The 16,546-nt window shown below is 52.0% G+C and overlaps 1 protein-coding gene across 5 annotated transcripts in view; it reads right to left on the bottom strand.

Moving 5' to 3' along the window:
- The window catches only part of EXD3 (exonuclease 3'-5' domain containing 3), a 136,498-nt gene that overhangs the window by 85,104 nt on the left and 34,848 nt on the right, over positions 1-16,546 (bottom strand). For all 5 annotated transcript variants that reach the window (XM_083161156.1, XM_083161155.1, XM_083161158.1 and 2 more), the window contains 10 exons: positions 15,657-15,724; positions 13,557-13,621; positions 12,561-12,728; positions 10,428-10,589; positions 7,889-7,942; positions 7,588-7,727; positions 7,401-7,501; positions 6,696-6,769; positions 4,727-4,765; positions 715-881 (listed from right to left, as the gene is read on the bottom strand). In XM_083161156.1, coding sequence (XP_083017282.1) covers positions 715-881; positions 4,727-4,765; positions 6,696-6,769; positions 7,401-7,501; positions 7,588-7,727; positions 7,889-7,942; positions 10,428-10,589; positions 12,561-12,728; positions 13,557-13,621; positions 15,657-15,684 — 998 coding nt within the window. In that variant the 5' untranslated portion in view covers positions 15,685-15,724. The remainder of the gene's footprint in view (positions 1-714; positions 882-4,726; positions 4,766-6,695; positions 6,770-7,400; positions 7,502-7,587; positions 7,728-7,888; positions 7,943-10,427; positions 10,590-12,560; positions 12,729-13,556; positions 13,622-15,656; positions 15,725-16,546) is intronic.

Below are 16,546 nucleotides of genomic sequence, written 5' to 3'. Positions count from 1 at the left end.
AAGGAATAACCCAGGTTGGACCCAGGTCAGCCTTGGTGTAAAAGGGGCCAACCCAGGTCCAGTAACACTGGTCTCCTACCCAGGTCCTGACCAGGCTTGAACACTGGTTGGACCTGGGTCGTGGGCGGTGTAAATGGTCCCAACCCAGGTTGTTACATCCGGGTAGTGCTGAAAGGATACCAGAAGTGCTGGACGCCTTTCCACAGTGCGCTGCAGTGGCAAAAGACAGCAGTCAGGAAGGATACGGGCAGTGCACACAGAAATCATAATTGGATGGGGGGGGGGGGGGGGGGACTGGGGGGAGATTTGTTCTGCTGCTGCAGGGGAAGGGGCTGGGGAGAGCACATGGGTGATGCTGCAATTTTATACCACTATGTGTGCTTGAGCACTGAATAAAACTTTTTGAAAAATATTTTACTAAATAAACAAACCATCATTCTTCAATGCTAACTAGCCATGTCTTTTAGTTTTTATTTTAAATCATTGAGGGAAGGTTGGCTGGCAGTTTATCAGTCCTAAAATGGACATTTTTAATGTCATCCATAGGGAAAAGGAGTGCTGGCCCAGGTTCAGTGTAAACGGCGCAGACCTGGGTCCGACCTGGGTCACAGTGCTGTGTAAATTGGGTATGAACCTGGGTCCAACCCTGGAAACTCCTGTGTTCAAAGACCAGGGTCCGACCAGGGATTTTGGTGTAAAAGGGGTATTACTTACGTCTCTTGCACACACAGGTCCTGCACAATGTCTGCCAGATTGTGACTCAGAGTTTCTCTGGGCAACTCAAACTTCAGAGCCCAGCGCCCGGCCGTTTCCAGATCGGTATAGCGGCACAGCAGCGAGATGCACTGTTCTTGTAACCAGCGGTTCTCCCCCACCGTGTTCTGCAAAGCACGCAAGACAGGATAGAGTTACTGGTATACGGAAGCCTGGTGAGGTATATGGCGGCACAGGTGAGATGGACAGGATGGTGTTACTGGTATACGGGAGGCCTGGTGAGGTATATGGTGGCTCAGGTGAGATGGACAGGATGGTGTTACTGGTATACGGGAGGCCTGGTGAGGTATATGGTGGCTCAGGTGAGATGGACAGGATGGTGTTACTGGTATACGGGAGGCCTGGTGAGGTATACGGCGGCACAGGTGAGATGGACAGGATGGTGTTACTGGTATACGGGAGGCCTGGTGAGGTATACGGCGGCACAGGTGAGATGGACAGGATGGTGTTACTGGTATACGGAAGGCCTGGTGAGGTATATGGTGGCTCAGGTGAGATGGACAGGACGGTGTTACTGGTATACGGGAGGCTTGGTGAGGTATATGGTGGCACAGGTGAGATGGACAGGACGGTGTTACTGGTATACGGGAGGCCTGGTGAGGTATACAGCGGCATAGGTGAGATGGACAGGACTATGTTACTGGTATACGGGAGGCCTGGTGAGGTATATGGTGGCTCAGGTGAGATGGACAGGACGGTGTTACTGGTACACGGGAGGCCTGGTGAGGTATATGGCGGCACAGGTGAGATGGAAAGGGTGGTGTTACTGGTATACGGGAGGCCTGGTGAGGTATACGGCGGCATAGGTGAGATGGACAGGACGGTGTTACTGGTATACGGGAGGCCTGGTGAGGTATATGGCGGCACAGGTGAGATGGACAGGACGGTGTTACTGGTATACGGGAGGCCTGGTGAGGTATATGGCGGCACAGGTGAGATGGACAGGACGGTGTTACTGGTATACGGGAGGCCTGGTGAGGTATATGGCGGCACAGGTGAGATGGACAGGACGGTGTTACTGGTATACGGGAGGCCTGGTGAGGTATACGGCAGCATAGGTGAGATAGACAGGACGGTGTAACTGGTATACAGGAGGCCTGGTGAGGTATATGGTGGCACAGGTGAGATGAACGAGACGGTGTTACTGGTATACGGGAGGCCTGGTGAGGTATATGGCGGCACAGGTGAGATGGACAGGACGGTGTTACTGGTATACGGGAGGCCTGGTGAGGTATATGGCGGCACAGGTGAGATGGACAGGACGGTGTTACTGGTATACGGGAGGCCTGGTGAGGTATACGGCGGCATAGGTGAGATGCACAGGGTGGTGTTACTGGTATACGGGAGGCCTGGTGTGGTATACGGCGGCATAGGTGAGATGGACAGGGTGGTGTTACTGGTATACGGGAGGCCTGGTGAGGTATATGGCGGCACAGGTGAGATGCACAGGGTGGTGTTACTGGTATACGGGAGGCCTGGTGAGGTATATGGTGGCTCAGGTGAGATGGACAGGACGGTGTTACTGGTATACGGGAGGCCTGGTGAGGTATACGGCGGCACAGGTGGGATGGACAGGACGGTGTTACTGGTATACGGGAGGCCTGGTGAGGTATACGGTGGCACAGGTGAGATGGACAGGACGGTGTTATTGGTATACGGGAGGCCTGGTGAGGTATACGGCGGCACAGGTGGGATGGACAGGACGGTGTTACTGGTATACGGGAGGCCTGGTGAGGTATACGGCGGCACAGGTGGGATGGACAGGACGGTGTTACTGGTATACGGGAGGCCTGGTGAGGTATACGGCGGCACAGGTGGGATGGACAGGATGGTGTTACTGGTATACGGGAGGCCTGGTGAGGTATATGGTGGCACAGGTGAGATGAACGGGACGGTGTTACTGGTATACGGGAGGCCTGGTGAGGTATATGGTGGCACAGGGGAGATGGACAGGACGGTGTTACTGGTATACGGGAGGCCTGGTGAGGTATATGGTGGCTCAGGTGAGATGGACAGGACGGTGTTACTGGTACACGGGAGGCCTGGTGAGGTATATGGCGGCACAGGTGAGATGGAAAGGGTGGTGTTACTGGTATACGGGAGGCCTGGTGAGGTATACGGCGGCATAGGTGAGATGGACAGGACGGTGTTACTGGTATACGGGAGGCCTGGTGAGGTATATGGCGGCACAGGTGAGATGGACAGGACGGTGTTACTGGTATACGGGAGGCCTGGTGAGGTATATGGTGGCACAGGTGAGATGGACAGGACGGTGTTATTGGTATACGGGAGGCCTGGTGAGGTATACGGCGGCACAGGTGGGATGGACAGGACGGTGTTACTGGTATACGGGAGGCCTGGTGAGGTATACGGCGGCACAGGTGGGATGGACAGGATGGTGTTACTGGTATACGGGAGGCCTGGTGAGGTATATGGTGGCACAGGTGAGATGAACGGGACGGTGTTACTGGTATACGGGAGGCCTGGTGAGGTATATGGTGGCACAGGGGAGATGGACAGGACGGTGTTACTGGTATACGGGAGGCCTGGTGAGGTATATGGTGGCTCAGGTGAGATGGACAGGACGGTGTTACTGGTACACGGGAGGCCTGGTGAGGTATATGGCGGCACAGGTGAGATGGAAAGGGTGGTGTTACTGGTATACGGGAGGCCTGGTGAGGTATACGGCGGCATAGGTGAGATGGACAGGACGGTGTTACTGGTATACGGGAGGCCTGGTGAGGTATATGGCGGCACAGGTGAGATGGACAGGACGGTGTTACTGGTATACGGGAGGCCTGGTGAGGTATATGGTGGCACAGGTGAGATGGACAGGACGGTGTTACTGGTATACAGGAGGCCTGGTGAGGTATACGGTGGCACAGGTGAGATGGACAGGACTGTGTTACTGGTATACGGGAGGCCTGGTGAGGTATATGGTGGCACAGGTGAGATGAACGGGACGGTGTTACTGGTATACGGGAGGCCTGGTGAGGTATATGGTGGCACAGGGGAGATGGACAGGACGGTGTTACTGGTATACGGGAGGCCTGGTGAGGTATATGGTGGCATAGGTGAGATGGACAGGACGGTGTTATTGGTATACGGGAGGCCTGGTGAGATATATGGTGGCACAGGTGAGATGAACGGGACGGTGTTACTGGTATACGGGAGGCCTGGTGAGGTATATGGTGGCACAGGTGAGATGAACCGGACGGTGTTACTGGTATACGGGAGGCCTGGTGAGGTATATGGTGGCACAGGTGAGATGAACCGGACGGTGTTACTGGTATACGGGAGGCCTGGTGAGGTATATGGTGGCACAGGTGAGATGAACCGGACGGTGTTACTGGTATACGGGAGGCCTGGTGAGGTATATGGTGGCACAGGTGAGATGGACCGGACGGTGTTACTGGTATACGGGAGGCCTGGTGAGGTATACGGCGGCACAGGTGAGATGGACAGGGTGGTGTTACTGGTATACGGGAGGCCTGGTGAGGTATACGGCAGCATAGGTGAGATAGACAGGACGGTGTAACTGGTATACAGGAGGCCTGGTGAGGTATATGGTGGCACAGGTGAGATGAACGAGACGGTGTTACTGGTATACCGGAGGCCTGGTGAGGTATATGGTGGCATAGGTGAGATGGACAAGATATTGTTACTGGTATATGGGAGGCCTGGTGAGGTATATGGTGGCACAGGTGAGATAAACAGGACGGTGTCACATGGCTGCCCTATGTAAAGGGGAGCCCTGATGTGGTATAAGGTGGCACAGGCGAGATGGACAGGACAGCATCACTTGTATATGGGAGGTCGGAGTTACTGTATCTGTGAGGTGAGTGTTATAGCGTATGCCCCTTTCTAGAGCTTAGAGGGAGGAGCAAGGTACTTGTAGTGCGTCAGTTCGCCTATGGAAGCCCGTGACCTCTCACAGCACAGACAGTGTTACCTGCACGTGGTCCGTCCAGTTCTCCTGCGTCATTGTTTTCTGAAAGATAAAATGGAAAACTGACATTAGAGTACGGACTACACTGAGATTTAGTGCAATGGTGCAATTGCCAAACTGTCATTATTATCTTTATGTAACTTCAAACTGCTTGGTAGTTTACACTAGGAGCATGACGGTCATCTGTGCTAAGCAGAGGCAGCCATTTTGTAAGCCAAGCCAACATTGATGAACACATCCCCTTCACTCACTAAGTAGAAGTGAAATCACTGCACGCTTCATGATGCTTGTAACACAAATCACATGTTGCAAAAAATTCTTTTACATGGAGATCCAGACACTGGAATAAACATTTTCAGCACTTTATCTGTATATGTTCCCACATCCAGTGTAGAAGTACCTCAGATTCGCTGTTGGAGACTGCACCCCTAAAGTACTGTCACTGCCCGTATTACTTTATTCCTTCATTCGACACATACTATTTCCCCCTTGGTGGAGACACATTAAATGAATTACTGGAGTAAATTGCCCTGTACACACGGTGCGATATCGCCACAGGTACACACCCACCACTTCCAAGTCCTGTGTGTGGCCCGGTCAAGCTGCACTAATATATAATAATTACTTCATGCAGCAATTAGCAGAGGGCTGAATTAAGCCGACATTTCTCGGAAACCATAAACACAAATGACTTGTTTCATTAGAAAATTCCCTTGGAATGAACTGCAGTCTGAGAAGTGCCCGGACTGTCATACATGAGGACCAACCACCTGCACATGCAGTGTACACGCTACGTACAGTATACTCCAACCTGCATTCATAGCAATGGCTGTTAGGGGATCAGTACAGCAGCGTGATTTCTGCCAGATAGAAACACCGCCAACAACGGTGGTACTCCGATCGCTGCGCACAAGACCGGGGGCTCTCTCTCACCGCTGCGCACCAGACTGGGGGCTCTCTCTCGCCGCTGCGCACCAGACCGGGGGCTCTCTCTCACTGCTGCGCACCAGACCGGGGGCTCTCTCTCACCGCTGCGCACCAGACCGGGGGCTCTCTCTCACCGCTGCGCACCAGACCGGGGGCTCTCTCTCACCGCTGCGCACCACACCGGGGGCTCTCTCTCACCGCTGCGCACCACACCGGGGGCTCTCTCTCACCCTGCGCACCACACCGGGGGCTCTCTCTCACCGCTGCGCACCACACCGGGGGCTCTCCAGCCGCTGCGCACCACACCGGGGGCTCTACAGCCGCTGCGCACCACACCGGGGGCTCTACAGCCGCTGCGCACCACACCGGGGGCTCTACAGCCTCTGCGCACCACACCGGGGGCTCTACAGCCGCTGCGCACCAGACTGAGCTCTGTTTAGCACAGCAAGAACAGTATGTATGTATGTATGTATGGAATGGGATCATTGGGTCAACAATCATTGGGTCGACAGGTGTCTAGGTCGACATGGGACTAGGTCAACAGGTGTCTATGTCGGCACATGGGTTAGGTCGACAGTCAAAAGGTTTTTCAGTGTTTTTTGACCCGAATGGTGACACAGTCGACATGGACACAGTGTTAAGTGCACTGCGTCCCTTCGCATGGCTCACTGCACTCACCATGCCTCGTTGCGCTCGCCACACTGTTTTACTCTCCCACCACTCCCTAGTGGGATGGTAGGCTCGAAAAACAGTGAAAAACCCCATGTCGACCATCTTAAAGTCGACCAACCGACCGTATCCCATATCTATGTATGTATATAATCTTTGTAGCTGCTACATCAGACATTACCTACAGTATTACCTGTACCTGTATGCTCATGATTAAGTGAACACGTGTTTGTGAGAAGGGAGCTCTGTATCTGCCAACAGGGTGGTCTCACACTTTAGAGCCCTGGATTACTAGTCTCATGTTCCCTGTAACAATACAGAGGAGGTCCCACGCTGCCAGACACCACCGACACAGGAGGAGCTGTATACAACTAACCTCCACAAATCTCTTGTACATGAGGTATTTCAGGGTGCCCAGGTGACGCTGATTTATCAGGTTTATACAGAGAGCTGAAAAGGAAACAATGTGTGTGACTTAGATACAGGGTTATATGGAGAAACGTTACTATATATATATATATATATAATATAATAAGGTGCAACATATCACACAAATAGATACAGATCCTCCACATCAGAAGACTTAGAGGAATACGGATTGCAGGTGTGTCACTAGTGATCTGAGTGGTGTGAGTACACTGGGGAGCACAGGTGTCAGTAGTGATCTGAGTGGTGAGCACACTGTGGAGCACAGGTGTCAGTAGTGATACGAGTGGTGAGAGTACACTGGGTATCAGTATGCCAGGTGAGCTATGGGAAGTGCGCAGGTAAGTGATCAGCATGCCAGGGGAGCTGTGGGAAGTGCGCAGGTAAGTGATCAGCCTGCCAGGTGAGCTATGGGAAGTGCGCAGGTAAGTGATCAGCCTGCCAGGTGAGCTATGGGAAGTGACCAGCATGCCAGGTGAGCTATGGGAAGTGCGCAGGTAAGTGATCAGCATGTAAGGTGAGCTATGGGAAGTGCGCAGGTAAGTGATCAGCCTGCCAGGTGAGCTATGGGAAGTGCGCAGGTAAGTGATCAGCCTGCCAGGTGAGTGGGCAGGTAAATGCAGGTGAGCGATCGCTCAGTACTGGGACCACTCACCTGGATCGAGGTTGTACATCTCCAGCAGCTTGAAGGCCAGCTTGCTGACAGTTTTTAGGTTCAGTCTGTCCGGCTTCACAGTGGGAAGTCCCTTATACTCCCTATAAAGAGCACAGGGTTACTGGACCAGTAACCTATAACCATGGGCAGCCATTGTGCTGGGGTTGGATCTCTGTGATATATGTACCTGCTAAGTTTCCTGGGGCTGAAGCTGGCGTCGCTCCACCGATCCAACATCTGGAGCAGCCGACATTGCAGCTCCGGGTGTCCGGCCACATACCTCTCCACCAGGTTATATCTCTCCATCAGCAGCAAGGGGGTGCACATCTGCGGGAGCAGGGAACACGGGCTAGGTGAGAGGCGGGTGCTGGTGCCATGTGGGGTATTGGCCTAAGGTGCCCACACAAAGCGCCACAGATAGATCAGCCCATCTGGCGGCGGGCGCGGACACCCCACTGTACCCTTATAGAGGCGATAAAACAACTCACCTGCTCCAGGTCCAGATCAGGCTGCAGGTTCAGCTTGGTGCTCACAATGGCCGCCTATGAGAGAGAGTTTCTGCGCATTAGACACGCCATAGCCGAATACACCCCCAGCCCAACACCGTAACATAATAGGAAGCCGGTGCCCAACCCGGAATGACCGCTGCTTACCCACCCAAACACAGGGAGAGCATACAAACTACACACTGACAGGTTGTGGTGGCAGCAATACTAACCGCTACACCAACCATGCCTAAGATCGATCGGCTTATCTGAGTATGTCCACCTACATCTTCCAGCGTACAGACCGTTCCCACGCCCGGAACCCCGACCGGCCGAGTCTGCAGGTAAGTGCTTCCACTGACAGGTGATTACATACTATAACGGAGAGAATCAACAGGTTGACACATGAAAAGGTCGACATGGAGTTTTCACAAGTTTTGGGACATTGTTAATGATGTACCATCCACATGGACTGACTAGGAACGGTAACAAAACTAATTGGAGGGCCACATACACAGGTGTCGGCATAGACGCAATTTTTTTTTTTTTAAACTCTTTTCATGTGTCGATTTTTCCATCTTGACCTTTTGCTTGCGTCAATCCTTTGTCAATGACGACCTAGACATGGTTTGTGAGCGGGTATGACTCAATGAAGGCAGAGATACATTGGGTCGACACAAGCATTAAGTGGACAATGGGAATGCCGACAGTCAAAAGGTCAACATGAGTTTTAACTCCCCCCCCCCCGAATGCCGACACAGTCTGCATGGACATTGTCTAACTATACCGCGTCCCTCGCTGTGCTCGGCTCATGTCGGCTAAAAAAACAAACAAAAAAAAAACATGTCGACCTTTTTAACTGTCACGTTTGCCTATTTCAGGTGTCTACCTCAGCCCTGTCGACTTTTCAGTGGTCGACCCAATGTATGTTGACCTTCATAGAGTCGAACCTATGACCCTTACCCGCTCACAGATCATGTCTAGGTCAACAATGCGCTAGGTCGACAGCGACAAAAAGTTGACACAAGCAGAAGGTCAACATGAAAAAAAAAAAATGGCCAGGGGGTCCCTGAGCAACGCACTGCACCCAGAACGGTGCCCACTCGGCCTGCGCAGACAGAGCCCACCCTGAGACGTGAAATACATCACAGCCCATTCAGTCCCAGGATCCCCGGCTAATCCGAGCTGACAGGGGACTGAATGCAGAAGGCAGTGAAGCATGCATGGTCCTGCCAGACTGGCCCTCTGTGTGTCTGACAATGGCCGCTCTCAGTGGGAGGGGCAGCCTTGCGACAAGAGGCACCTTTGTCCTCGCCTCTCTGCCTTTTGGAGTGCAGGGAAGTCTCATTCAGCCGGCCACAGTCACTCTTTCAAAAGGCTGAAGTGTAACATGAGACGGCCATGAAACACTAGCCGCCTTCTGCCTAGCCCTTATTATTCCCAGGCACCGCCTGCTCCATTCAGGGGGTCTGCGGAGAATAGCTGCACACTATACGAGCCTCTGCTGCGCTCTCAATTCCACCATTGTTTGCCTAGAATCAGAATAAAAAAAGGGGGAGAGGGAAGGGACAGAGGCCACGGGCAGCAGTGACGCCATCTTGTATTTCCCAGAAGCCATTTTAGTGGAACCTTCCAGTTTGTACACAAAAGAAATTAGACCAAAAAAATACCTGCCTAAGAATATATATATGGGTCACTATGACAGAATGTGTGGAGTTTGTCTGTTCTCACCAGGTTTGCGTGGGCTTCCTCACAGGGTGGCGAGGAAGAAGAACACTTGGTTTCTGACAGGACGGACCCCATGCGAGCGGTCTGTGATTTTTTCCCCTCTGTAAAAGTTTGCTGGGCGGAACATTTTACCCCTTCTCACCCTGGGTGGCTGCATAGAACCGTCAGTTTCTAGACCATCCAGGAGGTCACATGTCCCAGGTCACCCCTAGCAGGTGCACAGGGAGAGTTCACCAACTGTCATGTGTTCCAGAGCACAATGGTGAGTCAATGTGACCGTTTTGCCACCGATCACCACGCCAGCAATTCTCTGCCAATATACAGACTAAGGGGCCGATTCACACCCGTTCTTTAGAGGCCGAATTTGGCCCCATCTCCGATGGTGTGGTTTACGCATAGTACAAACCCACGCAGCGATCGCCTCCAGCAAAATTTTCATTCGCTGGGGCACTAGTGGTCTGATTGACAGGCAGGGGACATTGCGGGGTGGACCCCTGGCGTTTTATGGGCGTGCCCTCGAAAACGCTGGGCGGACCCCTGCAAATGCAGATGTTGCTCGGGGAGGGCGGATGAGGTCACATGACGTCAGCGCCCGCCCCCGATCCATAGAAGAGCGGCATCTTAAAAATAAGTCCTGGCTTACATTTACCTGGGAACAGAGGGGGAGGGGGGGGGGAATCAATCGATGGTCAGTAACATCGAATGTTTTTTCTTCTGTGTCAGCGGATGTGTGAGGGGATTTTGGGCGGCGGGGGTCATGCGTTAACCTGATCGCTAGGTCTGCACTGGGCCCTAAGGGCTTATATGTGGTTACCTCTTTGTACTTTCCGGTCTGGTGCAGGTGGGTGACGTGTCCCAGCAGGAAGGACTGCTCGGCATCCTGCAGCCGGTACATGGTCAGGAGAACGTCCAGCAGTTGCCCCTCTGCCACCAAACTGAAGACGCGTGACTGCAGCTTCCGCAATCGCAAGCCGCACTGAAACACACAGAGGAGGCCGGGGACATCAGTGACACAGGACACTGCACATGTACTTCCCTGCTTAGTGCTCGCCCTTCATATACGCAAGGGAACGCAGTCCTAATATCCACGCCACAATGTACGCCGCTATGGTGTTCACACTGTGGAAATGATTACATTCAACATGTCCACATCCGCAAAATGTCAACAGGTTTACAATGACAACAAAGGAAATGTCGACATGTGAAAAGTCACCATTTTTCACAGACTTTAGGGTCAGAAACTAGGGAGGGTTCAGGTACAATGGGGGGAAGTTAGGCACTAGGGGGAAAGTGTTAGGTGAAGGCTTAGGGCTCCAGGGTCCGGCACTAGGGGAAGGGTCAATCTAGGAGTAGGATCAGGCTCTAGGGGGAGGGTCAAAGTCCGGCACTAGGGGAAGAGTCAATCTAGGGGGGAGGGTCAGGCACTAGGAGGAGGGTCAAGGTCAGACACTGGGGGAAGGGCAATCTAGGAGTAGGGTCAGACCGTAGAGGGGAGGGTTAGGATCAGGCGCTAGGATGAGGGTCAGGCTCTAGGAGTAAGGTCAGACACTAGGGGGAGGGTCAAAGTCAGGCACTAGGGGGAGGGTCAGGCACTAGCGGGGTTAGGCACTAGGGGGGGATAGTGTTAGGTACTAGGTAAAGGCTTATGCTCTAGGGGAAGGGTCAGGGACTAGGGGGAGGGTCAGGCACTAGTGGGAGGGTCAAAGTCAGGCTCTAGGGGGAGGGTCAGGCATAGTGTTAGGTACTAGGTAAAGGCTTATGCTCTAGGGCACGGGTGTCAAACACAAGGCCTGTGGGCCAAATCCGGCCCGCCAGACCTCGTCATGTGGCCCACGCAGCCGCCGCCACCCACCCCCGCCTGGCGCCGATTACATTACTGCGGGAAGCCATCACAGTGTGAGTGTCACATCACATTCAGTGACACTCACATGACGACTCTAGACTGAGAGACATACCTAACAACGTGAGGAAGCCGGGTGACACAGTCACTCCGCCGCGGCGCTCGCTGGGAGGAGGAGGGAGGCAGGACAGTGGACACAGTCTTGTTAGTGTCACTGTGTGATGTGCCTGACTCCCCGGCTACGGCGCTGCCATGTGTGACACGCGCCCGCCTGACAGCAGTGCCAGTGAGACCGTGACGTGCATGCTGCTGGGGCTGCCTGTCGGACTTGGACGCCGGCCCGGCGGTGAGCTGCCTCCTGCCTGTGGTGCCGCGCTGCGCAGCAGTGGCATCAGTTGGTTCAGTATATTTACTGTAAGTTCGGCAGTGGGGTGGGCACAGTTGTGTTGTCTCTTGTTGTCCAGACCAGTCTGTCCAGTCCAGAGTCCGTGGCCGGGCAGGCAGAGAGCCAGGCCAGCAGCACACAGCCGGATCCTGAGCCCACAAATCTGCAGTGCGGCTGCCTGTGTCCAGGGTCATTATCATTATCTGTCCCACTGTCACCACCAGTCCAGAACTCTAGCGAGAGTCCTGCGAACCCAGAGGCCCAGGTCACCTGCTGGGCGATCTGATGTCACTGTGCCCTGTCCCAGGCCCCCAGCCAATCTCCCTGCTAGTTATTACTTACATTATTACAAAAAAACAGTAATAATTGAATGCAGTGACAATAATTAATGATAATAAAGAGTGGACACATAGTCCTACAGATACAACCGGCCCTTTGAGGGTGACCAAACTGCTGATGCGGCCCCCGATGAATTTGAGTTTGACACCCCTGCTCTAGGGGAAGGGTCAGGGACTACAGCAAGGCTTTGGGTTAGGTACTAGAGGGAGGGATTTAGGGTCAGCGCTGGGTGTGTGTGTGGGGGGGGGGGCTATACAGGCTCAACAGTAAGTTATTAGTGCGAATACCCTAATAATTTATAAGCCGGTGATACATTATACCACTTATAATCTACAGCAGACCTAACGCTATAGCTCTGTAGAAAGCACAATGTAACACCTAACCTGGTGGCTTTGCGGATGATCTATGAGCCACCTGTGAAATTCATTAGCCAGGAACGAGGCCAGAGAATTCCCTCTCCCCTTAGAGGAATTGCAGTCATCCAGCAGGTCCAGGAGCGCGGTCTCCGGGTCGTCCAGCGTTGCGATGAAATCTCTCACGTTGCCCTGGGCCTGTTGCGGCACAAACTGGCTGGTTATAAGCGAATACATATTAACAAACAATGCACCAATCCAGGCTGGCTCGAGCTGGGATAATTTGGTCTACAGCATGATGGTCGACAGTCATTAGGTCGACACCATTAGGTTGATATGGGAAAAGGTCGACATGGGTCTAGGTCGACATAGGAAAAGGTCGACATGGTTCTAGGTCGAAAGGTTGTTAGTTCAAAAGGTCGTTAGTTCGACAATGTATATGTCGACAGACAAAAGGCCGACATGGAGTTTTTCACTGTTTTTTTACGGGAATGTCAACACAGTCACTATTTTATTCTCCCACCACGTCCTAGTGGATGGTAGGGCATGAAATATCGCCTGTCGGCACATGTCGGATGTCGGCTCAAAACAGTGAAAAACCCTACGTTGACCTTTTGACTGTTGACCTAGACATTGTCTAACTAACGACCTGTCCAACTAACAACCCGTCCAACTAATGACCTTTTGACCTAAACCATGTCGACCTTTTCCTATGTCGACCTAGACCCATGTCGACCATCATGCTGTAGACCAAATGACCGTATCCCGGCTGGCTCATATACCAGAAAGCCTCATATATACCCATCCACCCAGCGCACCATATATACCCGTCATTGTCATCTTATGTAGTGTGGGTATTAGATGCTGCCCGTATAGGTCACTGTAACAAGTGACAAGAGAGGTTCTACGTGCAGGAAGCAGTCGCTCGCATAGAAGGTACATCCTGAAATCCTGCCCTGCTACTGCATGAAGGCTTAATGCAGCATCCCTCCAGTTATTCAGCAGGGAAGACGAGAAAGGACTTACCTGCTCCACATCTCTTTGTGCCCATGCGATGCGCAGACAGGACATAAACAGGGAGTAACCTGGTCCTGCGGGACAACCGGGCAGATAGAAAAAGAATAAAAACATTTCTTGTTAAACGTAGCTGGAAACTCTCCAACAGAGCAGCAGAATCCGCAGACAACTTCTATCGCAAACATCAGGAGGCTCTTACCCCAGGAGACGGAACCATTATTAGCACCGCCGGGGTGGTGCGCCTCATGGGGGGGGGGGGGTATTTATTACAAGTCGCCTATAGCGTATAAATATCTAGCTCTAGTAGCACAACAGTGGGGAGACAGTTCCATCAAATCATACAGGACCCCTGCAGTGGGATCGGACGTGGCCACGGACGTGGAAGGCCAGATCCGTACAATGGCTATTGTCTGCTTCCTTGCGGCAATGAGCCGGACAGCGACTTCAGCAACGTGTTGATCACGGTCTAAACTGCGCGATAGCATCCATTTCCAATAAGTACCTGAGAAGTCCAGGAAGGGACCCACACACTGTACGTTCAACATCACAAGTGACCAATCACGTTTTACAGTGCACTGTTCCACGTAAGCCCTCCTGCACTCCTGGGAAACTTATAAGGTGCCCCCCTTACCCACGGCGGAAGCAGCCATTTTTCTGGCCAAGGTATTCAGCCTAAAGGTGGCCATACACACGCAGATTTATCTTCAGATCTGGCTGGTTGGAACAAAAACATGGTTATAGATGAGAGCAACTGTCACTCATCCATAACCATGTTTTTGTTTCAACCAGCCAGATCTGAAGATAAATCTTACTAGTGTATGGGCACCTTAAGACTTCTAAAAATGAAAAGATTCTGTCTATTATTCCTCTGTTGCATCCTAAAATAATATAAACAGGATCCGATGGGTCGCTATGCGAAACTTCACCTCTTTTCATTGTAAGGGGTTGATCCTATAAATCGCAAAGGGTGCGAGGTGCTGTTCCAACGCGTGGAGCGAACGAGCGCTTTTTGGCGAATTCCGACCACTGTAAAGTGCGTCCGGTGCGAATAGGATCGACCCCTTACAATTGAAGTCAATTTACCCGAAGCAGTTTATGGGTTATGTCACACCTGTCTAAAGGGTGAGCCAATATGGAGTTTACAAAATGGCAGCCGGCAGTGTGAGCAGGTGGCAGATACACTTTAATTGTGCGCTGCACGTTCCCACCAGGTGAGAATAGTGATAGTAATACCAGGGTGGTGCCAGTGGTGGAACCAGGAATTGGGTTGCCCTGACAATAAAAAATGTGGGTTACATGCTCGTTGCCAGGGGCAATATTATATATTTGTAACTTCCGGGTAGTGATATACTCTACCCACCAGGACCTCTAGCATTTGTCTCCTCTAAGAAGGCAGACATTTTGGGAGGGACACACTTTTGACAGATTCCATACAAACCGCCAGAGCCAATCAGAATCTATATAGACCATGCGCCCACTGCTTAGGCTGCAGTGCCAATATTGCGCCACTGATGGGGTACAAAGCGGGACTGCACGTGAGTGAGTGAGTGAGAGAATAAAGGTAAATTGGAGTGTGGATGGAGAGGGAGAGGAAGAGAGACAGCAGCACATCGGGTCGGAGAGGGAGAGAGGAAGGAACACAGACAGGAGACATGAAGGATTACTGAGCGCTAAAGCCCTAGGCCACGGGGTCAGTAAACACATCTGATCTGCCACTGATCACACACATACATTAGCCCTGATAAATGATCAATCCCTGGCTCCGGGTTACACTGAAGTCTGCTCTTCTGTAAACAGATGGAGCAGAGAGGATGTTCTCTGACTGATAATATCCTCCCCATTAATATATGACACGTAGAAGCTGTGAGATAGCACAGGAGTCAGCGTGGTCAGTGTCGGGGTCCCCGGAATCTGTCCCTGGGAGGACAATCACAGACTTTATAACATGCACCAGTGCTCAGGGCTATAGGTCACCATGTATTGCAGGATGTCCCCCCCTTCATGGTAAATATCCGCCAAGAACAGGTCACCGTACATAAAAGGGAGTATATAGTACAGGAACAGATGCCACAAGGATAATGTATATCTCTATATACAGGTAACACTCACCCTCCTTTTTGTCCCCCAGAGTCTCCATCCCTCCAGGACAAGGACCCAGCGATCACTCCTGTGAGGTCCTGCAAAGGTAAGAAGACGATGTGATCAGTCAGAGAAATGGCCGCAGCATTGTCCTCCACGGGTCACAACTTGTGCCTAGGTTTTCTGGTTAAGTGCAAGATGGAGGCAAAGGTGGGGGAGGGGTTTGCCCAGAACGATAATTTACTGCACATAGCTCATTCTGACAACGACTAAAGTATTATCGCAGTGGCCGCCAAATATATGAGATGTATACAGCGACCGCCACATCTCCTGTTCATGTATACAGCGACCGCCACATCTCCTGCACATGTATACAGCGACCGCCACATCTCCTGTACGTGTATATAGATGTATACAGCGACCACCACATCTCCTGTACATGTATATAGATGTATACAGCGACCGCCACATCTCCTGTACATGTATATAGATGTATACAGCGACCGCCACATCTCCTGTACATGTATATAGATGTAAACAGCGACCGCCACATCCCCTGCACATGTATATAGATGTATACAGCGACCGCCACATCTCCTGCACATGTATACAGCGACCGCCACATCCCCTGCACATGTATATAGATGTATACAGCGACCGCCACATCTCCTGTACATGTATATAGATGTATACAGCGACCGCCACATCCCCTGCACATGTATATAGATGTATACAGTGCCCGCCACATCTCCTGTACATGTATATAGATGTATACAGTGACCGCCACATCCCCTGCACATGTATATAGATGTATACAGTGCCCGCCACATCTCCTGTACATGTATATAGATGTATACAGTGCCCGCCACATCCCCTGCACATGTATATAGATGTATACAGCGACCGCAACATCTCCTGTA

The sequence above is a fragment of the Crinia signifera genome, chromosome 9 (genome assembly GCF_055691185.1).
Source record: "Crinia signifera chromosome 9, ASM5569118v1, whole genome shotgun sequence".
In the NCBI taxonomy this organism is placed as follows: Eukaryota; Metazoa; Chordata; class Amphibia; order Anura; family Myobatrachidae; genus Crinia; species Crinia signifera.
This window is presented reverse-complemented; position numbering and strand designations above follow the sequence as displayed.